Source organism: Narcine bancroftii, chromosome 1 (genome assembly GCF_036971445.1).
Source record: "Narcine bancroftii isolate sNarBan1 chromosome 1, sNarBan1.hap1, whole genome shotgun sequence".
NCBI classification, from domain to species: Eukaryota; Metazoa; Chordata; class Chondrichthyes; order Torpediniformes; family Narcinidae; genus Narcine; species Narcine bancroftii.
In genome coordinates, this window is record NC_091469.1 from 254,817,295 (window position 1) to 254,845,194 (window position 27,900).

At 38.9% G+C, this 27,900-nt stretch overlaps 2 protein-coding genes and 1 pseudogene across 4 annotated transcripts in view; 1 reads left to right on the forward strand and 2 right to left on the reverse strand.

Annotated features, from left to right (window-relative positions):
- On the reverse strand, positions 1–27,426 carry commd9 (COMM domain containing 9). 2 transcript variants are annotated; one of them, XM_069895811.1, is made up of 6 exons: positions 27,259–27,426; positions 21,621–21,746; positions 19,440–19,579; positions 18,035–18,069; positions 17,757–17,860; positions 1–345 (listed from the first exon to the last, which is right to left on the reverse strand). In XM_069895811.1, exons 1-6 carry the CDS (start codon positions 27,409–27,411, stop codon positions 205–207), a joined length of 699 nt encoding a protein of 232 aa, XP_069751912.1. In that variant the 5' UTR covers positions 27,412–27,426; the 3' UTR covers positions 1–204. The 2 variants fall into 2 exon arrangements, with proteins under 2 accessions (XP_069751912.1, XP_069751919.1); XM_069895818.1 differs by lacking the exon at positions 27,259–27,426 and adding an exon at positions 25,488–25,595.
- Positions 8,807–8,960, reverse strand: LOC138752069 (U2 spliceosomal RNA; annotated as a pseudogene).
- Positions 27,388–27,900, forward strand: part of syt13 (synaptotagmin XIII) — a 38,434-nt gene continuing 37,921 nt past the window's right edge. Inside the window, exon 1 of one of the 2 annotated variants that reach the window (XM_069895797.1) lies at positions 27,388–27,566. The gene's annotated coding sequence lies outside the window, so the exon portion shown is untranslated. The remainder of the gene's footprint in view (positions 27,567–27,900) is intronic. The other variant, XM_069895790.1, reaches the window with a different exon arrangement.

Here is a 27,900-nt window from a genome sequence, read left to right on the forward strand (position 1 = left end):
GAAAGGAAAACATTTTTAATACAAAAGGGGAAAAAAAGGCATTTGTGGAAATTTACAGCAATCTCATCTTTGATGCTTGAAATCAGATAACAGACAAAAACTGAAGATTAACAACTCAAAGCTTTACATAACAAGGTAACCAACAATCCTTCTGATCCAAATATGAATTCACGGAGATGTCTGAGGCAACTGGAAAACTTTTATTTACTTATTTGCAACAGCCGAAAGCTGATCCCGAATCCGACCAAGTCCATCCAACATTGTATCCAGTTTTTCTTTACTTAGTTCAAGAGAGACAGTGGAAATTGTGGGTTTATCTCTGCAAACAGTAGCATCATCTTGTATCTGAGGAAGGCCACACACACTATTAGAAATACACATACAGCTATTTTTGCTGATGCAAAATCACAAATGATTAAATATTATTTTTAACACTATTTTATCCATAATGCAAGGTGAATACTGTATAGATCAATTAAAATAAAGAAATCTTTCAACAGTTCAGCTGATTCCTTGTAAGGAGGTAACTTGCCTTCCAAGAGACTGCATTAGATTCTTGTATCAGAAGATCAACTAATTCATTTGTAACCACAGTGATTTACTTGATAACAATCCATTATCAGTTAGATTGAGCAGCTTCCAAATTCATTCACTGAAAATATATAGTATCACCCCTGTTATCCAGAATTCAAGCAACCGACAAATAAAAAAGGAAAATATACGGATATTTAGAATTGGTATGCCTTGCCGCTTATTCCAATCACACAATCTCAAGCAACCAGAAAATTCACTTATCTGGCATCTACCAATCCCCATAGGGGCCAGATACCAGGGGTTTTTACTGTATAACCAATTTCTTCCATTGGGATTCAGCTATGGCTTTTTTCTGTTGACTACATCTAAATCAGTAACAGGCACATAAGGCATTCCAAAAAACAGGATAATATAGCACTGACAATTTAATTTGATAATCATATTTAATCTGGAGGCATCAGATATGAACTGGCAATTGCAGCGGTCTTGTATAAGAATTGAATTTCATTACACATTTAGAAATATTGTGCCTCGTGCAGAACAGAAAAACCCACTGGCTGCAAGATTTTCCATTAAGCAAAAATTAGTCCTCGATAGGTTGACAGCAGTTGGTTCAAAGCACTTCATTCTGAATTAATGCAAGAATTACTGCAAGGTTTTTTTTTAAATTTTTTATTTTTCACGCTATAAACCATATTGACCAAGATACATACAGACATTCTTCTTCTTAAATATATACAGTGTCATTTTCTCCCCCTTTTCCCCCCTCCCTTCCCTCCCTCCCTTTCCCATTTATTTAAAGTTCAATCTATAAGATACATTAAACCCTTTAAACAATGTTATCACTTAATAAAAATAAACAAGAAATTTTACTGAGTCAGTTCTTTTCATTATCTTCTCCTTCTGTCATTTTAGGTGGTGAAAGTCCACGGTAGGATTTCTCTATTGTGTTTCATATATGGCTCCCATATTTGTTCGAATATTGTAATGTTATTTCTTAAATTATATGGTTTTTTTCTAATGGAATACATTTATTCATTTCTATATACCATTGTTGTATTCTCAAGTTGTCTTCTAATTTCCAGGTTGACATAATACATTTTTTTGCTACAGCTAGGGCTATCATAACAAATCTTTTTTGTGCTCCATCCAAATCGAGTCCAAATTCTTTGTTTCTTATACTACTTAGGAGGAAGATCTCTGGGTTTTTTGGTATATTGCTTTTTGTGATTTTATTTACTATCTGGTTTAGATCTTCCCAAAATTTTTCCACTTGCTCACATGTCCAAATTGCATGAATTGTTGTTCCCGTTTCCTTTTTACAGCGAAAACATCTGTCTGATACTGTTGGGTCTCATTTATTTAACTTTTGAGGTGTGATGTATAGCCTGTGTATCCAATTATATTGTATCATCCGTAACCTCATGTTTATTGTATTTCTCATAGCTCCGGAGCATAGCTTCTCCCATGTTTCGTTCTTTTATCTTTATGTTTAGATCTTGCTCCCATTTTTGTTTAGGTTTACCATTTGTTTCCTCGTTCTCCTTTTCTTGCAGTTTGATGTACATGTTTGTTACAAATTTTTTGATTATCATTGTGTCTGTAATCACATATTCAAAATTGCTTCCTTCTGGTAACCTCAGACTGTTTCCCAATTTGTCCTTCAAGTAGGTTTTCAGTTGGTAGTATGCAAACATTGAGTTATATTATATTTATCCTTCATTTGTTCAAAGGATAATAATTTATTTCCCGAAAAACAATTTTCTATTCTTTTGATCCCTTTTCTCTGCCATTCTCTAAAGGAAAGGTTATCTATTGTAAAAGGGATTAGCTGATTTTGCGTCAATATTAGTTTTGGTAGTTGGTAATTTGTTTTATTCCTTTCTACATGAATCTTCTTCCAAATGTTGAGCAGATGCAATACCAGTGAATTCCTGATTTGTACCAATTTTTCATCCCATTTATATAGTATATGTTCAGGTATCTTATCTAGTTCTAATCTGGTCCAATCTGGTTTTTCCCTTGTTTGATAAAAATCTGACAGGTATCTTAATTGTGCGGCTCTATAATAATTTTTAAAGTTTGGCAGTTGTAAGCCTCCTTGTTTATACCATTCTGTTAATTTATCTATTGCTATCCTCGGTTTCCCCCCTTTCCATAAAAATTTCCTTATTATTTTCTTTAACTCCTTGAAGAATTTCTCTGTTAGGCGTATTGGTAATGACTGAAATAGGTATTGTATCCTTGGGAAAATGTTCATTTTAATACAGTTTATCGTTCCTATCAGTGTTAGTGGTAAGTCTTTCCAATGCTCTAAGTCGTCTTGTAATTTTTTCATTAATGGATGGTAATTGAGTTTATATAGATGGCCGAGATTTTTATTTAGTTGTATACCTAGGTATCGCATTGCTTGCGTTTGCCATCTAAATGGCGATTCTTTCTTAAACTTTGAGAAATCCGCATTATTCATTGGCATTGCTTTACTTTTATTTGCGTTGATCTTATACCCCGACACTTCTCCATATTCCTTCAATTTCCTATGTAATTCTTTTATTGATATTTCTGGTTCTGTTAAGTATATTATAACGTTATCTGCAAATAAACTGATTTTATATTCCTTCTCTTTTATTTTGATCCCTTTTATTTTATTTTCTGTTCTTATCAGTTCTGCTAGTGGCTCTATAGCTAACGCGATCAGTGAGGGAGATAGTGGACATCCCTGCCTTGTTGATCTGCTTAAGTTAAATTGTTTTGATATATATCCATTTACTGTCACTTTCGCCAATGGCCCCTTATATAATGCTTTAATCTAATTAATATATTTCTGTGGTAGGGTGAATTTTTGTAGTACTTTGAATAAATAATTCCATTCTACTCTATCAAAGGCCTTCTCTGCGTCTAAAGCAACCGCGACTGTTGGACTTTTATTTCCTTCTACTGCATGAATTAAGTTAATAAATTTACAGATATTGTCTGTTGTTCGTCTTTTTTTAATAAATCCAGTTTGGTCTAGATTTACTATTTTTGGTACACAGTCGGCTAATCTTTTTGCTAATAGTTTAGCTATTATCTTATAATCTGTGTTAAGTAAAGATATTGGTCTATATGACGCTGGTGCAAGTGGATCTTTCCCTGTCTTTGGTATTACTATAATTATTGCTGTTTTGCATGAATCTGGTAAGCTTTGAGTTTTATCAGTCTGGTTGATTACTTCCAGAAGGGGAGGAATTAATAAGTGTTTAAATGTTTTATAGAATTCTATTGGGAATCCATCCTCTCCTGGTGTTTTATTGTTCGGTAGTTTTTTAATAACACCTGTAATTCTTCTATTTCAAATGGTTTTATTAATTTATTTTGCTCCTCTGTTTGTAATTTCGGTAGTTCAATTTTAGTTAGAAATTAATCTATTTTGTCTTCTTTCCCCTCGTTTTCAGTTTGATATAGTTGCTCGTAGAATTCCCTGAAGTTTTCATTGATCTCCGTTGGATTATATGTAATTTGCTTGTCCTTTTTCCTTAATGCCAATACCATTCTTTTAGTTTGTTCTGTCTTAAGCTGCCACGCTAGAATTTTGTGCGTTTTTTCTCCTAGCTCATAATATTTCTGTTTTGTCTTCATTATGTTCTTCTCCACCTTATATGTTTGTAGTGTTTCATATTTTATTTTTTTATCTGCCAATTCTCTTCTTTTCGTTGTATCTTCCTTTATTGCTAATTCTTTTTCTATTTGTTATTTCCCTTTCCAACTGTTCTGTTTCCCGATTGTAGTCCTTCTTCATCTTAGTTACATAACTTATTATTTGCCCTCTGATGAACGCTTTCATTGTGTCCCATAGTATAAACTTATCTTTCACTGATTCCGTATTTATTTCACAGTACATTTTAATTTGTCGTTCAATGAATTCTCTAAAATCCTGTCTTTTAAGTAGCATGGAGTTTAATCTCCATCTATACATTCTTGGTGGGGTGTCCTCTAGCTCTATTGCCAATAACAGGGGTGAGTAGTCCGATACTAGTCTAGCTTTATATTCCGTTTTCCTAACTCTCCCTTGAATGTGGGCTGATAACAGGAATAGGTCTATCCTTGAGTATGTTTTATGTCTACCCGAATAATATGAATATTCCTTTTCCTTTGGGTGTTGTTTCCTCCATATATCCAAAAGTTGCATTTCTTGCATCGATTTAATTATAAATTTGGTTACTTTGTTCTTTCTGTTAGTTTTTTTTCCAGTTTTATCCATGTTTGAGTCCAAATTAAGGTTAAAATCCCCTCCTATTAGTATGTTCCCTTGCGTGTCTGCTATCTTCAAAAAGATATCTTGCATAAATTTTTGATCTTCTTCATTAGGTGAATATACATTGAGTAAATTCCAAAATTCTGAATATATCTGACATTTTATCATTACATATCTCCCTGCTGGATCTATTATTTCCTCTTCTATTTTGATTGGTACATTTTTATTGATTAATATAGCTACTCCTCTGGCTTTTGAATTATATGATGCTGCTGTTACATGTCCTATCCAATCTCTCTTTAATTTCTTGTGTTCCACTTCAGTTAGATGTTTTTCTTGTACGAATGCTATATCATTTTTTTTCTTTTTTCAGTAAATTTAAGTTTCTTCCTTTTGATTTGGTTATGTATTCCATTAATATTTAAAGTCATATAGTTCAACATAGCCATTTCATACTTTGTTTATCCTTCCTTTCCATTTCCTCATCACCACCTTCCCTTCTTATCCATTTCTGCTTTCTTTTTTTGAACACATTATAAGACAACATTTCTAAAACATAAAATATTTCCACTATTCTCATATCTAAAATTCCTTTAATCCTAATAGTCCCTCCCCTTTCTGAGTTGCCCTTTGTCCCTTGTCGGGCAACCACATCTCCCCTCTCCATTTGGATTTGCGAATTCACTCGCAATCGTCAACTGATTTCGCAGTGACTGTAATTCTTCCCCACCCAGCACCCCCCAGAAAAGATTTTAATCTTCATATATAACAACGGTCACTCTCTTAATTCCCTCCTTACTTCCTTTCTTCCCCTTCTTAGTTCTTACCTATACTCCATTTTTATATATATATATATATATATATATATATATATATGTATGTATATATATATATATATGTATGTATATATATATATATATGTATGTATATATATATATGTGTATATATATATACACACACACATATATATATTATATATATATAAAAATATATATATGTGTGTGTGTGTGTGTGTGTGTGTGTGTGTGTGTGTGTGTATGTGTATATATATATATATATATATATATATATATACACACACACCTACATACACACATACATATAGTTTGTTGTCATTTTTGTTCTTGTTACATCTCTTCATCTCTTTGTCTGTTTTGTAGTTGTTCTGCAAATTTTCGTGCTTCTTCCGGATCCGAGAAAAGTCTGTTTTGCTGCCCCGGAATAAATATTTTAAGTACTGCTGGGTATTTTAACATAAATTTATAACCTTTTTTCCATAGGGTAATTTTTCCTTCCTCTTCTTTAGGAGTTCAAAACTTATATCTGGATAGAAAAAAATTTTTTGACCCTTGTATTCTAGTGGTTTTTTTGTCTTCTCTTATTTTCTTCATTGCCTTCTCCAATATATTTTCTCTTGTTGTATATCTTAGGAATTTTACTAGAATGGATCTTGGTTTTTGTTGTGGTTTAGGGGCTAATGTTCTGTGTGCCCTTTCTATTTCCATTTCTTCCTGTAATTCTAGTCTTCCTAGGACCCTGGGGATCCATTCTTTTTTAAATTCTTTCATATTTTTGCCTTCTTCATCTTAAGGCCCACTATCTTTATATTGTTTCTTCTATTATAATTTTCCATTATCTCTATCTTATGAGCTAACAGCTCTTGTGTCTCTAACTTTTTTATCAAATTCTTCTAATTTCTTTTTTAAGTCATCTACTTCCATTTCTAAGGCTGTTTCGCATTCTTCCACCTTGTCTACTCTTTTTCCTATATCTGTCTTGATCATCTCTAATCTATTCACTTTTTTTCTGTACTTTTTATTCTTCTTTTTATTTCACTGAATTCTTGTGACTGCTATTCTTTTACTGTTTCTATATATTCTTAAAAAAAAATATATCCATGTACTTTCCCTTCCCTTCATCTTCCATTTCTCTGTGTTCTTCCTCTTCTTCTTCTGAGTCCACTCCAGGATCTGTGTCCTTTACGTCTGTCTCTTCTGGTTTTCTTGTTGGGTTGTTTGTTTTATTTTGTTGGGTATTTTTGGTCTTCTTATTTTTATTAGAAGTGTCTTGGTGTTGGTCTTCTTCCTCTGGGTTGGTCATCTGTTGTTTCTTTGATTTCTTATTTTTACTCTCTTCTTTCTTGCTCTCTTTATTTTCTGTGTTTTCCTCTTGCTGTTGTGTTGTAGTTGTCTGTTTCAGCTGTGGAGATCGACTCCTCAGCTGGTCCCCCCTCCCGTCAGTGTTATTTTTGTCTTGCGCATGCGCAGTTGCGCACTTTTGTTTGACTCCGTGAGCCATTTTTGTAGTCCCGAGTTCGGGGCTTCGACTGACCTCAGGGAGCGGGCTTCTCTCTCCACGGCGGGCCTCCTCGTACAGGTAAGGCCTTCACCTTCTTCTTCCAATGTCTTTCCTTCTTTTCTTCCCGTTGTTTTTGGTTTTTCTTTCTTCGCTGCCATTTTCTCCACACTTTTACTTTCACTTTGTTTTGGTTTTTATGTTTGTTCCTTTGCTTTTTCTCTATCTTTTTTTACTTTTCTGGAGAGGGCTGGAGTTCCCTGACCGGCCACTACTCCATCACGTGACTCCTCCAATTACTACAAGGTAGAAGAGCCCTTTCCAACCCAGCCAATGTTTAAAAAAATATCAAGGCTACACACTGACAAAATTCTGTTGAGTCATTTCATATGTATTTTAAAATGTTCAATGAACCCACACATTACAATTCCTTTCATTACAAGTTGTACTTTCCCTTAGGAATCTCCAATATTCACATTAAACATGTTAAATCCAGGAATATTTTCAGAAATCGCTCACATACATCAATATTTTCCTCAAGGTAAAAATATAAATGGAAAAAGGGTAAACCATTTTTACTATTTTACTTCACTTTCCTCCTTTTCCTCAGGACGCCCCTTCTCCTCAATCCTTTCAATTATATTTCCACCCCCCCGCCCCACTTTTCTTTAACAGGTGTTCAATCTATTGTACAGGTAAATTATGTAGGCCTTGGGTTCTTTGGTTAATACAAATAGGTTCACACAAGTTTCATCTTAAAATAAGGGAGATGTTGGAAAAGACCATGCTCTGAACATCTGAGGATACCAAGGTGAAAATTTATGGCCAATTTGTCCTTTCACTGTCCAGGATGAGACAAACAATTTTCAAGAAATCCTCAGTTTGGACTTGGGAGCGAAAACTCATTAATTAGGAGTGCCCAGTGCTCAAGAGCAGTGGATTAAGCATATTATTTAAAAATTGAGTGCATAATTAAGCATTTAATTGTCTGATAAAATGCATCAGGCAACTTCCTTTTTTACTCATTTCAAGCAAACAGATTCTGATCAACAAGTCATCTGAAATCAAGTAGGTCACTCAGCTCAACCTGGTTTCAGGACAATTACCATTTTTTAACCAAGCATTCCTTTATTCTGATTCTAAAGCTTTTACTCAAATAGCCCATTTAACATTACCAAAGCAAACAGACTTTGATTCTTGAGCTACACAAGATTAGGCAGGTCACTTAAAGCTCAGTGACAGAAATATAGTGTGTGAAAGGAGAGGGGTGAGAAGTGTATGTAGGGAATTAAAAGATTCAGGATCTTTACAGATAAACACTATTGTTAAATCGGATAATAGGCAAGTTTCCCAAAATAAAATGCCATACTGTAGACATGCAGGGATGGTCCATTGGTGATGTTATTTAGTTTTGCCTCTATCAAGTTTCGTGTAATGGCCATCAGTTTGGCTTCAATTTTCCTTGACCATCCCTATCAGAAGCGATACCCACATTTAATTCTTGGGTTTACAGAAGAATGCAAGGATGCAAATTCGAGGGGAGGAGTTACCAACTGGGACATCGGCAAGTCAGTACATCTCTCATCTGTTTTGAATCAGTGGACTGGATCATATTCAAGGATTCATCTTCACACTTGCATGAATGTGCCATGGCTGTCACTGACTTCATTAGAACCTATGTGGATGCATGTGTGCCCACGTGCACATGCTGCGAGTACCCCAACCAAAAGCCGTGGATGAATCAAAGGATTCGCAAACTGCTGAGGCGAGATCAATAACATTTGAGATCCAGATCTCTACGTGGTCCAGGTATTTTTTTTTGGTCCCTACATAAGGGACGTATAAGATATTAAACTGATAAGAACACTTGATCTTAGCCAAAAGGCCGAGAAGCGATCTCTTTTTTTTTGACATGGTCCAGGTATGATCTATGGAACACTACCTTAACAGCAAAGAGGCAACTCCGAGGGAAGCTAGAAACGGAATCAGATACTCCCCAGCTATGGGAGGACTTGCAGGACATTACATTCAACAAGGCAAAGTCAACATCATAAATGACTGATGCTTCACCCCCCAGTGAGTTGAACACCTTTTATGCTCACTTTGAAAAGAATTCAACTGAACCAGTGAGAATCCCTGCAGAAGCTGGCAACCCTGTGATATCGGTCTCAGAGGCCAACATCAAAACATTTTTCAAGAGGGTGAATCCTCACAAGGCGTCAGGCACTGATGGCGTACCTGGAAGGGAACTAAAAATCTGTGCCAACCAACTAGCTGGAGTGTTTACAGATATTTTTAGTCCCTCCCTGCTGCAATGTGTGGTTCCACCTGCTTCAAAAAGAGCACCAATTATATCAGCGTCCACAAGAAGGGCAGGGTGAGCAGCCTCGATGACTATCACCCAGTAGCTCTCATGTCTACTGGGATGAAATGCTTTAAGAGGCTGGCCATGGCTAGAATTAACTCACATCTAAGTAAAGATCTGGACCCATTGCAATTCGCCTATGGCCATAATTGTTCCACACCAGATGCAATCGCATTGGCTCTCCACTCAACCCTGGATCACTTAGACAATAGCAACACGTACATCAAGCTGATTTTCATCTATTAAAACTCAGCTTTCAAAACCTCAATACTAGTTAGCAAGCTTTAAAACCTGGGCCTCTGCACCTTCTATTGCAACTAGATCCTTGACTTCCTCATAGGAAGACAACAGTCAATGCGAATCCCCCTGACTGACGATCAATACAGATGCACCTCAAGGATGCGTGCTTAGCCCACTGCTCTATGGTCTCTACACCCATGACTGTGTGTCTGAGCACAATTCAAATGTAATTTACAAATTTGCCAATGACACTACAATGGTCGGCAGAATCACAGACAGCAATTAGGAAGTGAGTATGATGGAGCTAGATAAGCTAGTTGAGTGGTTTCACAACAACCTTGCACTCAACGATGCAATCATGAAGGCTCGCCAGCAACTATATCTTGTTAGGAGCTTGAGGAGATTTGGTACGTCACCAAAGACTCTTGCAAATTTCTATAAGTGTTCCATGGAAAGCATTCTGACTGATTGGTAAGGAGGAGCCTATGCACAGGACAGGAAAAGACCTCAGAGAGTTGTGAACTCAGCCAGCCTTCACTCAGTTAAGGACATCTCAAGAAAGCGGCCTCTATCATCAAGGACCCTAATCCACTCAGGCCATCCCCTCCCCCATCAGATTTCTGAATGGACAATGAATCACAGACATCACCAAACTTTTTTTGCTTCTTTCGCATTAATTAGTTTTTAAATAGTATATTTAAGGAAATGTAATTCATAGCAATATTTGCACCTGTAATGCACAATACAGCTGTCACCAAACAGGTTTTGTGACAGGTTCATGACAAAATACCCGATTCTGATCTTTTTCAATTCTGTCCAATCCACAAAATACAGTTACTCCTAATCTGCTACCCATAATGTAATAATTCTTAATTCACAAAGCCCTAACCCTATCCTTAATAATTTACTCTCTCTAATAGTGTCTGCACCCAAATTATCCAATGCTCATAGCATCTTTTTTTATTCTCTACATTGGTTTGTTTACATTTGTTATCAATCTACAGTTCTTTATTTGTTTACATGCTTACGTTGTGTACAGTTTTTTTGCATTACAAGTGGTAATTCTGCCTTGCCCGCAGGAAAATAATCTTTTTCAATACTTTTGTTAGCATTGATATTTCACATCCAAAAAGTATTGATGGATATATGTTAAAATTCAAAAAGATAAATTACACTTAAATCATATCGTTTCATCCAAGTTACACTACATTTTAAAATCAAACAGATATTGTATTGGTATTTTATTATTACAAAAAAGGACAATCTAAACCCAATACAAAAAAATTGTTTGGCCAAAAAAAAGACAATTCTTATGAGTGATAAATTAGTTCATTAGTCAACACTTCTACATAACAAATCAAAGTTAATTCAAAAAGGCTCCTCATAGTGGTTGAAAATTTAACTTCAGATCGGAAATTGAGCATCTAATCTTCTCTAAGTTGGGGAGGAGTCACGTGATGGAGTAGTGGCCAGAAAAGTCGGGAAAAACAAAGGAAAACACAAAGGCACAGAAATAAAAGTTACAGAAAAGTGAGTATAAAGGTGGAAAGAAGATGGCGACAAAAAAAGAAAAATCGAAAGCAACGGTAAGAAGAGAGGAAGAGAAGACAAAGGAGGAAAAAGGTGAAGGCCTTACCTGTCCGAAGAGGCCCGCTGCGGAGAGAGAAACCCGCTCCCTCAGGTCGGTAAATAATGGACTACAAAAATGGCTCGCAGAGCCGAGTAAAAGTGCGCAACCACGCATGCGCGATACTTCGCGCATGCGCGATGCAAATGAAAAAAAACACACCGACGGGAGGGGGGGACCAGCTGGGGAGTCGATCTCCACAGCCGGCAACGACAGCTGCAGAACACCTGCAGCAAGAAGAGACCACAGAAGACAATAGAAACAAGAAAGAAGAGGAGGAAAGGGCACCAAAGAAACAACAGATGGTCAACCCAGAGGAAGAAGAGGAAGAGGAAGAGTACAGTGAAATAGAAGAAGAAAAGAAAGGCAAGGTAAAGGATATACTTGCTCTTATTAAAGGATACGTGGAGTCATTTAAAGAATGGCAAACACAGGAATTTAAGGATTTAAGAAAAAAAATAAATAACACAGAAGAGAAAATAAATAAAATGGAGATGACCTTAACAGAAATGGGAAAGAAAATGGACAAGATGGAAGAGCGGGCAGTAGCAGCAGAAATGGAGGTAGAAGACTTAAAAAAGAAATTGGAGAAATCTAATAAAAAAACTAAAGAGACACAAGAACTACTAGCTCAAAAAATGGATACAATGGAAAACCATAACAGAAGAAATAACATAAATATAGTGGGCCTTAAGGAAGATGAAGAAGGCAAGAATATGAGGGAGTTTATAAAAGAGTGGATCCCTAAGACCCTAGGATGTCCAGAACTACAGCAAGAAATGGAAATAGAAAGGGCACATAGAGTATTGGCCTCTAAACCACAACCACAACAAAAACCAAGATCTATTTTAGTAAAATTCCTAAGATATACTACAAGAGAAAAGGTACTGGAGAAGACAATGGAAAAAGTAAGAGAGGGCAACAAACCACTGGAGTATAAAGGGCAAAAAATCTTCATTTATCCAGATATAAGTTTTGAACTCCTAAAGAAGAGAAAAGAGTTCAATACAGCAAAGGTGATTTTATGGAAGAAAGGGTATAAATTTATACTAAAGCATCCAGCGGTATTGAAAATATTTATTCCAGGACAACAAAACAGACTATTCTCGGATCCAGAAGAAGCACGAAAATTTGCAGAACAATTACAAAAATAGACTGAGGGAGGAAGACGGGTAATGAGAGTTAAAATGATCACGATTGATATGTATGTGGGTAAAGACAAAAATGCAGTTGGATAATCATGTTGAGGAACTTTGGGGGACATCCGATGCGCTCTAGTATTTGCCAAAGCCCTTTCCTGCTCACGGTGTCGAAGGCTTTGCTGAGGTCAACAAAGGTGATGTAGAGTCCTTTGTTTTGTTCTCTGCACTTTTCTTGGAGCTGTCTGAGGGCAAAGACCATGTCAGTAGTTCCTCTGTTTGCGCGAAAGCCGCACTGTGATTCTGGGAGAATATTCTCGGCGACACTAGGTATTATTCTATTTAGTAGAATCCTAGCGAAGATTTTGCCTGCAATGGAGAGCAACGTGATTCCCCTGTAGTTTGAGCAGTCTGATTTCTCGCCTTTGTTTTTGTACAGGGTGATGATGGTGGCATCACGAAGATCCTGAGGCAGTTTACCTTGGTCCCAACAAAGCTTGAAAAACTCATGCAGTTTGGCATGCAGAGTTTTGCCGCCAGCCTTCCAGACTTCTGGGGGGATTCCATCCATACCTGCTGCTTTGCCACTTTTCAGTTGTTCGATTGCCTTATATGTCTCATCCAGGGTGGGAACCTCATCCAGCTCTAGCCTTAGGGGCTGTTGAGGGAGCTGGAGCAGGGTGGAATCTTGGACTGAGCGGTTGGCACTGAAAAGAGATTGGAAGTGTTCTGACCATCGGTTGAGGATGGAGATCTTGTCGCTGAGGAGGACTTTGCCGTCTGAGCTGCGCAGCGGGCTTTGGACTTGGGGTGAGGGGCCGTACACAGCCTTTAGAGCCTCGTAGAAACCCCTGAAGTCGCCAATGTCCGCGCTGAGCGGGTCAGATACAGCAATGAGCTCTCTGAACCCTTCTCCATTAACAATGGCGTGAAGGAAGGCTGTGTTCTCGCACCAACCCTCTTTTCAATCTTCTTCAGCATGATGCTGAACCAAGCCATGAAAGACCCCAACAATGAAGACGCTGTTTACATCCGGTACCGCACGGATGGCAGTCTCTTCAATCTGAGGCGCCTGCAAGCTCACACCAAGACACAAGAGAAACTTGTCCGTGAACTACTCTTTGCAGATGATGCCGCTTTAGTTGCCCATTCAGAGCCAGCTCTTCAGCGCTTGACGTCCTGCTTTGCGGAAACTGCCAAAATGTTTGGCCTGGAAGTCAGCCTGAAGAAAACTGAGGTCCTCCATCAGCCAGCCCCCCACATCTCCATCGGGCACACAAAACTCAAAACGGTCAACCAGTTTACCTATCTCGGCTGCACCATTTCATCAGATGCAAGGATCGACAATGAGATAGACAACAGACTCGCCAAGGCAAATGGCGCCTTTGGAAGACTACACAAAAGAGTCTGGAAAAACAACCAACTGAAAAACCTCACAAAGATAAGCGTATACAGAGCCGTTGTCATACCCACACTCCTGTTCGGCTCCGAATCATGGGTCCTCTACCGGCACCACCTACGGCTCCTAGAACGCTTCCACCAGCATTGTCTCCGCTCCATCCTCAACATCCATTGGAGCGCTTACACCCCTAACGTCGAAGTACTCGAGATGGCAGAGGCCGACAGCATCGAGTCCACGCTGCTGAAGATCCAGCTGCGCTGGATGGGTCACGTCTCCAGAATGGAGGACCATCGCCTTCCCAAGATCGTGTTATATGGCGAGCTCTCCACTGGCCACCGTGACAGAGGTGCACCAAAGAAAAGGTACAAGGACTGCCTAAAGAAATCTCTTGGTGCCTGCCACATTGACCACCGCCAGTGGGCTGATAACGCCTCAAACCGTGCATCTTGGCGCCTCACAGTTTTGCGGGCAGCAACCTCCTTTGAAGAAGACCGCAGAGCCCACCTCACTGACAAAAGGCAAAGGAGGAAAAACCCAACACCCAACCCCAACCAACCAATTTTCCCTTGCAACCGCTGCAATCGTGTCTGCCTGTCCCGCATCGGATTTGTCAGCCACAAACGAGCCTGCAGCTGACGTGGACTTTTTATCCCCTCCATAAATCTTCGTCCGCGAAGCCAAGCCAAAGAAAGAAAGACAAAAATAGACTGAGGGATGAAGACGGGTAATGAGAGTAAAAATGATCACGATTGATATGTATGCGGGTAAAGAGGTATAAGAGTGAATAGAGACAATGAGCATACATGAATGTATCTGTACTTAGAGGAAAATATAGATAGTATAGACAAGAATTAATAAGGGAAGGTAATGGAATAGAGAGAATAAGGAGGGAATTAAAAGAGTGACCTTTGTGACATATGAAAAGTGAAATCTTTTCTGGGGGAGGCGGGGTTGGAGGAAATAGCGGTCACTGCAAAATCAGTTGACGCTTGCGAGTGGATTCGCAAATCCAAATGGAGAGGGGAGATGTGGTTGTCCGACAAGGGATAAAGGACAACTCAGGAGGTGAAGGGGAGATTGGGGATAAATAAGATAGAAATAGGAGAATAAGGAAAATGTTGGATGTTGTAGGAATGTTGTCTTATAAAGAGTTGAAAATAAGAAAACAGAAATGGAAAAGGAGGAAAGGTAATGATGGAAAAACAGAAAGAGAAGATAAACAAAATATAAAAGGGCTACGCTGAACTATATGTCTTTAAATACTAATGGAATACATAACCAAATTAAAAGGAAGAAACTACTAAATTTAAATGAATAAATGTATTCCATTAGAAAAAATAACATATAGGTTAAGAAATAATATTGAAATATTCGAACAAGTATAGGAGCCTTACATTAAATACAATAGCGAAAACCTACCGGGGACAAACATTACCTAAGTTGATGGAAGGAGAAGGAAAGAAAAGAATGGACTCAGTAGAATTTCTGGTGTAATTTTGTTGAATGACAACATTGTCTGACTGGCTTAATGCAACCTAGATTGTATACCTAAAATGGATGAGAGGGGGAGTGGGGGGGTGGTTTGGGAGGAAAGGGGGGGGGGGAGAAAAAGTCACTGTATATGTGTGAAAAAGAAATAGTGTATATCATGGCTAATGTGATTTATGGTGTGAAAAATAAAAAATTAAAAAAAAAAAATCTTCTCTAAGTTTAAACATGACGTCACTTAGCCATTGAGCACGATTGGGGTGGGGGGGGGGGTAACGTCTCTCCATCTGAGCAACACCTAGCTAGTTACAAGAGAAATAAACCCTAATACACGCAACTCAGATGTCATGAAAGTTATGCCAGAAAAAGAATCTCAGGGTGGTATGTGATGTCATATGTGAACTCTGACAATAAATCTGAATCTCCAAACAGACAGACATGTTATTTAAAATCCTATACTGTTTTCTGCACGGTAACATCCCATACTGAGTTCCGCACAGTAACTATTCTTGGCATATTACTATCAACTCCAGCCCTCACCACCAAGATTCTACCAGTTACCTGCAGATGGGCCAATTTAGAGCAGACAATTAAACCTACAACCCATTTCTCTTTGGGATATGGGAGAAAATGCATGCTGTCGCTGGAAGAATGTGCAAACTGGACACAGTCAGGATTGGACTTGTATCGCTGGCTGTTTTTTTTTAAAATTTTTTAATTTTTCATACTATGAACCATATTGACCAAAATACACACAAACATTTCCCTCTTGAATATACAGTGTCATTTTCTCCCCTTTTTCCCCCTCCCTCTTTCCCACCTCCTCCCTACCCACTAAACGTTCAACATATACAGTACAATAAATCCATTAAACAATGTCATCACACAATGAAAATAAACATTAAAATTGTGTCAACTACTTTTACACACTGGGTTAGTTCATTTTGTCTTCTTCTCATTCTATCATTTTAGGGGGTGGAGGTCCATGGTAGGCCCTCTCTGTTGTGTTCCATGTACGGTTCCCAAATTTGTTCGAATACTGTGACTTTATTTTTTAAATTATATGTTATTTTTTCCAATAGAATACATTTATTCATTTCCATGTACCATTGCTGTACTCTCAGGCTCTCTTCTGATTTCCAGGTTGACATTATACATTTTTTTGCTACAGCTAAGGCTATCATAATAAAATTTTTTTGTGCTTCATCTAATTTGAGGCCTAATTCTTTACTTCTTATATTACTTAGAAGAAAGATCTCTGGATTTTTTGGTATGTTGCTTTTTGTGATTTTATTTAAGCATCGCTGGCTGTGTGAGGCAATAATCAATCCTACCAGCTTCACCACCCATGTATGATGCTCATCTCAAGTAATACTTAAGGCTCCAAAAATATCACCTACGGTTCTTCTGGCACAACTGGCATCCCAATCAGTTTGACACTTTGGGGAGTGAAAAAGGTACGTAATACACAAAAATATTATGGATTGAAGTCACAAAGTGTTGCCGGTCTGAAACTAAAAAATTTTTTAAATTTCAGCCATTTCCTACAGGAAATTTGTTGGCCAAAATTTTTTTTGTTTGTGTATTTCAAAAAAATGCTCAACTAAAGATGCAGATTTACAAAATGATAAAACTATGAATTGCTTAAGACACACATGTCAAACTCAGGCCCGCGGGCCAAATTTGGCCCGTGATATAATTATATTTGGCCCGCAAGATCATATCAAATATGTATTAGGGCTGGCCGCCGCGCCAGTATAGTGCATGCACAGCTAATACTACAAATCCCAGAATGCTTTGCAAATGCCCCATCAGCCCGCTAATCGCCCCCACCTCCTCTCTTTACTTTCATTGGCATCTGTGACCTGTTGCCCAACTCACACGTAATAAACCCCTTATGAAAAATGGCCAAACGAAAGACAGAAAGCAGGACCTTTTAAGACAGGTGGGAGGCAAACTCTGACCCCAGAGTTTGATGAACTTCCATCTAAGAAGAGATGCCAGGTATCTGGTGCATCAGAGTAAATCACAGTGTAGCAAACTAAGCTTGGATTAATATTTTCTTTGGTTAACTTTGGACTGTTCATAGTTGAAAGATTGGATTTTCATTGAAGCAAGTTGTTATTTTTTGACTTGTTGGCTTGTGAAAAAAAACATTTAAAAGGAGCTTAAAGGCTATAGAGAAATATTATTTATTGAATATTTTATTTCTCATTTGTTAATACTTCTTCTGGAAAGAGTTTAACCAAAACTATTATTAAACATTTATTTTAATAAGAAAAAGTTTAACATTACATATGTTGAAACAAGAGAAAACATGCAGATGTTGTTGAAAATTTTCAATAAATATTTAGTTTGGCCCACGACTTAGTCTAAGTTTTTAATTTTGGCCCTCTGTGAATTTGAGTTTGACACCCCTGCCTTAAGAGTACCTTCATTTGGAGGAGGCACGTTGGCACTGCCATTCTGTTAATGTTGTCAGAGGAGGTTTTGATATCCACTCTCCAGTCAATGTCGATGAGTTGGGGCAAGGAAACTGGGGAGAGAAAGAACAAAGAAGTTATGTATCAGAGAAAAGATCCAGCATCATGAATGTATTAGTAACTATGGGGAAAAAAAATTAATACCTTAAGTATCTCATTGCATGCAGTGGATGCCCCTCATACATTATACACTAACATGAATTAAAGCAAAATTCAGTTTCCCTTACTTTGATTTGTAAGTGCCTCATTCCTCCAGCTGGCTCTGAAATAACAGACATCAGGAATTAATTTTCAGAGAACGTCAGCGGTGTTAGTAAATGATCTGTGAGCAGCATTCCAGTAAATTTTAGCACACAAATAACAGGCATGCCAGGCTATCATCTTTTGCAGGGCCTGATTAAGGCCAACTGATGTCCTAAACACAGCCCAACAATGGTTCCACCCCCACCCCACCACTCTTCCACTGTCTAACTGACAAGACATTAAGACTCTAAGTGCTGAATGTGAAATAATAGATTAAAAATTCAGTTTTCTTCCAGGCCAGAATTACACACACATATACATTTTTGCAGTCATGTCTACTATTAAAATGAGACCAAACCACAAAAAAAGTGATGCAAGGACAGTGACCCCAAAAAAAGAAAGTTTGAAAGAGGATCTTAAAGAGAGAGATAGCAAGGTTTGCAGAGGGTTTTACAAGTTAAAACAAGCAAATGGGATTAGATTGGCAAAGGTGCAGTGAAGGGTTCTTTTCCATGCTGCATTAGATCCCATGGTGGCTGAAAGGGGTCAACCAGTGAGTAATTAAGGGATACTCAAGATAACAGAGTTGGAGAAATGCAAAAATAGCCACTACAGAGGGTAGGAGGTTGCAAAGAAAGCAAGGCCAAGGAAGGATTTGAACCAAGGATAAGAATTGTAAAATCCAGGCACTGTTTAAGGAGCCATTTGGGTAGAAGTCAATGCTAAGTAAACAGGATGGTGCCAATTGGGAAACAAGCTCAATGTTTTAGTAAGAATATGAGAAGCCACAACTAAGTGCTGGAAAAGTCAAGTCTAAAGGCAATAAAAGCTCATTTATTAGCAAGATATATTAAGCAAAATCTCCTTTGTTCACCATGGATTATTAAAAAGGCAGAAATTCTCTTGCAAGTTTGAAGACTCAACATCCCTTAACAGCGCTTACTTAAAGATATTAATGACTTATTCAGTCTCCATTTGCTAACCAATCATGATAATTTAATAGCTCATTATTCAAATTGAATCGCAAACTTCAAAAGCTTTCATGAGGGATCTGACAATCTGTTCACAAAAGTTACAAGAATTTAAGTTTACTCAAGGCATTATTTTTAACTTGGCTTCAGCTGCAGAAGCTGACCTACATTTTAATCTTTTAAAATGCCTTTGAACATTTTAAAATGATAATACACAGCTTCTTCCAAGTTGCTGGTACAAGATAAATATATTTGTTTGAGGAAAAAAACACCAAGTTCAAGCAAATTAAATTGTAGTTTGGATTTATTATCAATTTCCATAAATAGGCATTTTAATTTAAAGCAAGTGAAATGACTGATTCCAATTGCAGCAAAATTGACACCAACATCTACTGAATGAAGAGTCTAAAGGACTTACACATTTTCAAGAATTATTTTAGTTAACAGGTTTTTCAGGTTTTGATGGAAATTATCTGGAAAGAGTAGAAAAATCTCTTCTGCTGAAGCCAGCCCTTGGAATACAACTTGTTGTGTGAAACTGTGAAGGGAGCAGATCAACTATGGAGAGAAAGGATAAATAATAGCAGTAATAATTATTGCTTCATGTTGTTTTCTCTCTACAGATGGTACAGAACAAGTATTCTTCACATCAGATACAAGCAAATTATTTTTACTTCACTCGAACACCATTACCTACGATTTTTTCACACTAGATTTTTCTGTTCTGCATGTCACCCAATCTTGTAAATCAGAATGATGTTAATCAATAGAAGGACTATTCTAAGGCTGCAGATCTCACCAAAAGCATAACAGGCAAAAGAGAAAGAGCCTGCTTCTTTGTTCACCAAGGCAATGGCTAACCTATCCCAAAGTTTTCTTCCTACATTATGGCCACATCCGTTTCATTAATATCAATCCCATTCGTTCTCTTGAACATATTTAATGAAAGAAGATTCACATCTCTCTAGTGGGGGCGGATGAATTAAATTTCAATGATTCACAACTCTCTTGATTGAATATAGAGTTAATTTCAGTCCTGAACAGCCCACCTATTATTGAGTATGGTGCATAATCCTGCACTTTTCAGTCAGTGAAAACATCCGCCCAGCTTCCATCCTAGACATGTGCCTGTGATTTCTGTGTGTGACCACCCTTCAGTTATGAATACATCTCTCATTGGAAAACCCCATCATCCAAGAAATCAATCCAGAGAATCCATCAAAACAAAGAAAGAAAAAGCAGAACTATACACCACTACTAGGATTAGGCAAAAATCAATCTCGATTTTTAAAAGGAAAATCACAATTTGCAAATCCATAAGAGATTTTTGAGCTGTAACAAGTAAAATAGATGTAGGGCACATGGATATTCAACAATCTTTTGAAGGGATCAAAGATCTTTGAAGAAATTTAGAGCAATGGTATTGGGGCTAATTACTGAAAGTTGGCTCACGGACAGAAAATTGCAGAGATAAAACAGTAATTTTTAGGACAGATGGTAGTGACTAAGAGTGCTCCAAGATTTGGGGTGACAGAGTTGTCTGTAAGCAGTTTATAGGTTCTCCCCGTGTGGGTTTCCTCTGGGTGCTCTGGTTATCTCACAGTTCCTAACTTCAAAGACATATGTAGGTTATTTGGTGCATTCGGACAGTGTCAACTCATGGGCCAGAACTCATGTGCAGTATCTCTATTAAAGTGGAACAGTTGTTAAAACTGTCCACTATATAAAAAAAAACATAATAGTTTGCTGAAGATTACAGTGTGGACTCTGAGGACGATGCAGAGACCAGTTTTCCATCTGGTTATGATCTCCCACCAATCTCCTCTTCCTATCTCTCTTAAACCCAAATATATTTTCCTCTTCAACTCCCCACCATGGAATAGACATGGCCCACCACGATCATGGTAACCATTTAGCCCATTGACACTAATCCCATTTGTCCTCAGAAACATCCTGTTCACCTTTCCTCAATTATAACCTCCAAACAATTCAACTTCTACTGGGTCCAACATTAGCTGGAGTTGCCCATCATTCTCTAGTTTCAAAATCTTCACTACTGCCTCTTCTACTTAAAACACTCATCCAATGCCTATATATAATCTTCAGAGACCAATCATGCCATTTCACACTATGATTACCGTATATGCCATTAAAAGTTCACCTTAAAATTGAGGTCATCCTATACAAAGAGTCTGAAATTTCTTACCTCAACGACAAAATTGCAAAACCTTGGCCAACACCAATGCAATCTCACACATGCCCCGTTATTTATATACAAAGTCTCAGAGCTCCTGCAGGGTACATCCACCTAGTCCAACTGCTGTCAGCTCTGTATAGGCTTTAAACAGCCTGTTACAGCAGTCGAAAGTGGTCGGTGGTATGTTCCAGATTTTCTAGGGGTCGTCTTATACAAAAGGAATCACTCATAACCAACATTTTAGGTGAAAATTCCAAGTTGTTCTATACATGAGTCGTTCTCTACAATGGCATGTACAGTACATTCTCTATTCAAATTAGTAAGACATACCAAAGCAGAGGAGGCTAGAGGTATATTAAATACATGTATAAAAGTGGACTTGCTTTCCCAAGTTATTCTTACCTGCTGTGCCTCCTCAGGAGCCACTGATAAAGTGTTGATGGCACTGTCAACCAACTTGGATGAATTCATGGCTCCAGGAGAAAAACATTCCTGACATAAATGTCTCACCACATCCTTTGAGGGAGCCTGAAAGATGGCAATCATTCACTAATAATCTCCATTAATATCAAATAGCATTAACACAGAGTTTAGCAGTAATATTGGACAAGAATATATGGTTGAGCACAAGGAATTTAAACTTAACTCTGTGCGTAATGACCAGTGTAGATCTGTAAAGGTGCAGTTGATGGACATGAGGAAGATGACAAAATAATGGGAAAGCGTCTGGAAAGAGTTGTGATCAGAAAGCACCAATCCAGATAAGGTAGTGATGTACTCGGTTCAGGAATGGAAAGTTGTGCAACACTCCCAACAGCAAAAAAAAAATTTAGTTTAATGACACATATGCCCTGCAGTTTAAAACCCAACTCTGATGTTACATGTGAGCAAGCATTCTTAAAATGGAGTTATAACCATGGTCCCTTCAGCAGGGTAAAAAGAGGGTTCAAAGAGGAGTTGCAGGAGACAGAGTTGATCATGTGTTTAGAACAATTATACACTAAATGATGTGACACAGAAAAGGCAGGTTAGAGGGCAATACACAAATGTGTGGGAGAAATTCAAAAGATCACACAGCAGCCAAAGGAAAGAAAGGGTAACCAAGGGCCAGGCCCAAATCATCTGAAGACTTTTTTGTTCAGCTCCAAGGACAGGTTAGACGCAAGGTTGTAACTGGAGAGGGCAGAACAATCAAGAATGGATAACCACATCCACCATATTGGAGGTGCTGCCTGCAATACGATTCATCACTGAGAAATTCAGCTTCATGATCTGGAAGTTCCATTTGAAATACAAAATTAATTCCACTTTAAGTAGCACTTATTACTGAGCAGACAACGATCCTAACTGCTTGTTAACCTGAAAGATCAAATTCTCGACTTCAAGCTGAACATGTATTCATAGAAATGTCTCCCAGGTATTAAAATGCAATAACATGATTGGCGCATGTGCCAATAAGAAGGTGCACAAAACCAGACGGCTCAAGGTATGAACGTAACTTGTGAGACGATCTTCGTTTTATTTTAAAATGCAAATTAGATAAACTAAAAACAATTCTCACAGAATCACTTTAGACTAAACTAAAATAAAACTAAGATCTTTCAAGGCACATATTTTTTTAATTGAAATTTTTTTTAATTTAAAATTTAGACAATATAGAACGGTAACAGGCCCTTCCATCCCATGAGCCAGTGCTGCCCAAATACCCCAATTAACCTACAACCCCTATATGTTTTGAAGGGTGTTAAGAATCCAGAGCACTCGGAGGAAACCCCCAAACCCCTTACAGACAGTACAGGATTTGAACCCAGGTCTCTGGGGCTGTAACAGCGTTGCACTAACTGTGCCACCTTAGGCTTGTTTTGCTCTTGGATTATGTATCCAGGAGCAAAAAAATAATTAGACGTTGTTAATTCTTCTTGGACATTTATTGGGGTCAGGTATTTGGGAATACAATGCAAATGGATATGGAGTTCTATGGCACAGAAACAGGCCCTTGAGCACAACTCGTCCACACTAACCACAGCCTTTCCTCACCTGTTCCCATTTGCTTGAATTCAGCCCATATCCCTCTAAACTTTCCCTATCCATGCACCTGCCTAAATATCTTTTAACCCATCTCTTCCACTTCCGATGGTAGCTTGTTTTATACACCTATCACCCTGTGTGTCTAAATGTGGCTTAAAAGGTCAGAGGTCATTTAGTTATACAGCATCTAAACAGACCTTCGGTCTGATTTGACTCACCAGACATTTAAAATGAAGAACGCCAGCACCTACTAACCAACTAATGACACTTTCAATGATGTTACCAGAATACATTAAAATAATGTGTACAGTAAAATCCCCATTATCCAGAATTCAAGTAACTGGCAATCTCCGAAAATATACATAAAAAACACAAAAGTTTAAAATTAGCACCCCCTCATGGTCAGTTCACCAATCATGCAACATTCAATCTCAAGCATCCGGCAAATGCACTTATCTGGAAGCCATCAATCCCTATAGGTGCCAGATATCAGAGGTTTTGCTGTATTCTAACCACTTGAGAGGATGGATCATTTAAGCCTGCAAAAGATAACTCTATGGATGATAGTGTACCATTTCTTCAGTGCTTGACAGTAGCCTCTAGATTAAGGATTAGCAAGAACATCTCCTCCACAATCTCCATCAGCAGTTTTGAGCACCACAGGATTGTGTAGTTTGCCCGCTGCTCAATTCACTTTATACCTATAACCGTGTGGCTCGTTATGACAACACCACCGTACATAAATTTGCAATAAACCTCAGTAGTTGGCTGTATAAAAAGGTGCAATGAGTCAGCATTCAGGAGGGAGACAGAATGGTGCACCAACAACATCTTCTTACTCAATATCATCAAGATTTAAGTAGCTAATTATAGTCTTTAAGAAAGGAAAACCAGAGATGTATGATCCAATGATCAATGGTGGAGAGGGTGATAAAATTAAAATTCCAGGGAATCACCATCTTGGAGGGCCTTTCCTGGACCCATCACATTACAAAGAGGTGGAAAATCTTGTGATATCGTGCAAGTAACAATCAGAGTCTCAACGAAGACAAGACTTACCCCCTCCCCCCCCACACCCCCAATCAACATGATCTACCGGGATCGTAATCTGAAGAGGGCACTCAAAATCAATGAGGACTCCTTTCACCCAACACACAGCATCTTTCAGTTGCTCCCATCGGGAAAAAGATCCAGGGGTATCAGAACCAGCACCACCAGGCTGAGAAACAGCTTCTTCCCCCTGGCAGTGAGACTCTCATATTAAAGAAACAATATTTAATTATTGTATATATGAATATGCCCTGCCCATGTTTTGTTTGTCTATATGTGTGTTATGTTTGGTTGTGTGTCTGCACATTTTACACTAAGGGCTAGAGAATGCTGTTTCTTCGGGTTGTACCTATCCCTCTGTTCCTGTGGCTGCCATCAGAGGGATTAAGTGTCACAAGGCTCACGGCACCAGGTTCAGGAACAGATGCTGCCCTTCAAACATCACACTCCCCAACAACACGCAATAGACTCACTTAAGGATTTTTACTGTGCACATTATTTATTACTGAATATTTACTGTTTTCTGTGTTTACATTTCTCTTTTGTATGCATCTTGATTCCAGTTCAATTACCAATATGTAGATCTGCCTGGCCCACAGGAAAAAGAATCTCAGGGTGGTATATGTACACTGACAATAAATTTGAACTTTGAAAGATGCAGTTTATGCAATCAGTTTAAATCATTCAATATCTTAACTCAAACAGGAACAGTATGACAGCAGCAAAAGTGACACGCAAGCTTCAGACAGCCTTAATTATTTTTTAAACATTGTTGTGCTTCGGAAGTATCAGGTTTGGTGGGTTCTCAGAGAGTCTGGACACAAGTGTTACAATCAAAAGTCATTTTATTGTCCACACGAGAGACAAATAAGGGAAGATGTAAGACGATACTTAATTACTCCACTACTAAGCAACTATACAGACATTCACATCGGACCCAGGTTGGACTCTGATATCAGTGGCCGCCTATCTTCTACACAGTATGTGACAAAAACTATAATGGTGCAAACAGGCACACGAGACCGATACCAGTGGCCGCTTACTCTACCACACTCTCCTGCCCACGTACACACTCACAGAGAGGGACTTTCAAACACATTTCCGATTCCCTGCAACACTGGGGGTGTGGCTTTCTGCAAGCACTGATCTATCGTAGTACTACAGCTCAGCTCAGTGTAGTGCACACCTTACCCGTGACTCCTCCAGCAATGTCGTCTGTAGCGACCTGGCATGGAGCGATGTCCAGAACTTGGACGAAGAAGCAAAGAGAAAGATATGTAACATGCATCGAGGTTCTATACTGTTGTGAGCTGGGCATCTGACCAATGATAACTCTGAGTCATTTAAATGAGCCAATGGTGAGGTGTGCACTAAAGGATGGCCGAAGTCCAACCTTGATTGTCAGGTCGTGCAACTTCTAAACAAGTTTCAGGCAGGGAGGTCACAGGACCTTCCACAATTGCATTCAGAAGACTTTTAGACAGATATATGGTTGGACAGATGGATTGACATGAAGGGTTCAAAACAATATAGATCAAATAAGAGAAATGGGACAAGCCCAGATATCAATTTGGCACAATGATTCTAGAACTGCTCATCCTTAAGGATGAAATGAGGACAAATATCCTTGGAAAAGTTGTGAATCAGGTGGTTGTGATGACTGAATCGTTACTATTCAAGGCCAAGTTAGATTTTGGATAATAAAGAAATCAATGATGAGGAAGATCTGGGAAGGTAGAGTTGGGGACAAAGATGAGATTAGTTAGGAAAACAACAGCAGATGACAGGAGAGGGGAGCAGGGAGAAGAGGGGAGTTGGCAGAAACAAAGGAAATGCAGCGGAGGGAAAAATGGCTGGGGGGGTGCAGAACTGAGAAAGCAAAGGGGAGAGTGAGGGGAGAGGGCAGGGCAGGATATCCAGGCAGGAAGAAATGGAGATGGAAGAGAGAAGGGAATGAGGTCTGCTATCTCAACAGGGTAAATCAATTTAGGCAAAGAAAATCAGCAGATGTTGAAAATCTAAAATAAAAAAAGAGTTGGACACATCTAGCAGGTCAGGCTGCATCAATGGCAAAGGAATCAAAGTCAACATTTCAGGATATGGACCCTTCACCAGCATTCAAAATGCAAGAATTCAAGAGCTGGAGGTGGAGAGAAATATAGTATATAGGGTGTCAACTAGAATTCCAGGTGGAGCAGCCATTCATTTGCCCACGCGCACATTCACCCATTGCATTTAGAGGCCCCAACTTTGTTCCCTCTGCACAAGAGGAACTGGAGAGGGTGACACTTTGTAGAACAAAGAACATTTTGGGCACCTTGGCCTGCCAGACATCCATCACTCCAAATGTCATACGTATTCCCCACTATGACCCGCATTGCTCCAAACAATACTTAAACTAAACTCAAATAACAGCAACCATCAGCAGATCGAATTGGAGAACAAAAGAACCTCCAATGTTTCAAGTCAAGACCCTCCATTTGGTCCAACGCATTGACTATTCATTGTCCCTCCCACTGATGCTGCTCAACCTGCTGGGTTCCTCCAGCAAACTGTTGCTCCAGATTCCGGCACCTAGTCTCCTGTACCTGAAAGCACAGCACTTCATCTACCACATAGGCACATAAAATGCCTCAATAATTAATTCAGAATCTAACACATTCCTTTTAGCCCATCCTTCTCTCTTATTACAATCCACACTGTGTCCCCCCTCCCCCCCCCCATTTACTTTCTCCACTGCTAATGGCCAGCTTCTACAGTCATTATTACCCTGATCTCCTCCCCCTCTCAGAACACGTCCAATTCCTCGTTTTCCCCAGTTAATGTGAAGTTCCGCAGCCTGAAACATCTACCTGACCGGCTGAGTAGTTCGAGCAAACATTAATGGCGAACTTTGAACAGATAGTTGGACTCTCTCCTCCCCACCCCCACAAACTGTCCGAGCGCTCAAGCCATCCATTACCTTCAAGAGCAGCTGCAATGAATCAACATTGACCACCGCCATCTTTACCAGCTCACGTGATCGCCGCTCACACTTGTACGCAGGCGCCGCACCGCCACCGCGAAAGGCAGCCTGGGATTTGGAGTCCTCGCGGCTGGTGGAAATGGGCGTCATGCCTCATTTGAATTTTCACCCGGGCATCTGACGACGCGAAGAAGTTGAGCTGGAGAGACGGAGTGGTGCAGGCAGCGCCCGTGGGGAGACGTTTCCCATGAAGGAGCCTTCTTCAGACGGGGAAGGGAAAACGCAGGGAACAGAGATCAAAGTTGGTAATGGAGCACAAATCAAAGTTGCAATGACTTTAAAATGGGACATTGAAAACAAGACATTAAGTTGGGAGGGTGAACCTAAAAGGGGCTGAGACCAGGACTTGCCTTGAGCCCATGTCAGTTTCCATCTTTCACTGGAGAAATGAGGGAAGTTGTTCTGTGGATTTCAGCAAAGCATGAAGAGAGGGGCTGTTGGAAGCAACAGGTTGGTGCTCAATGAGCTGGTCACCCTGACACGCACTGCATTAAAGCCTATCGGCCCTCAATCAGCCTTTCGTCTCAATTTAATACCCATTAGATTTCAGCTGGCTCAACTCCATATTGCTGGCATGAA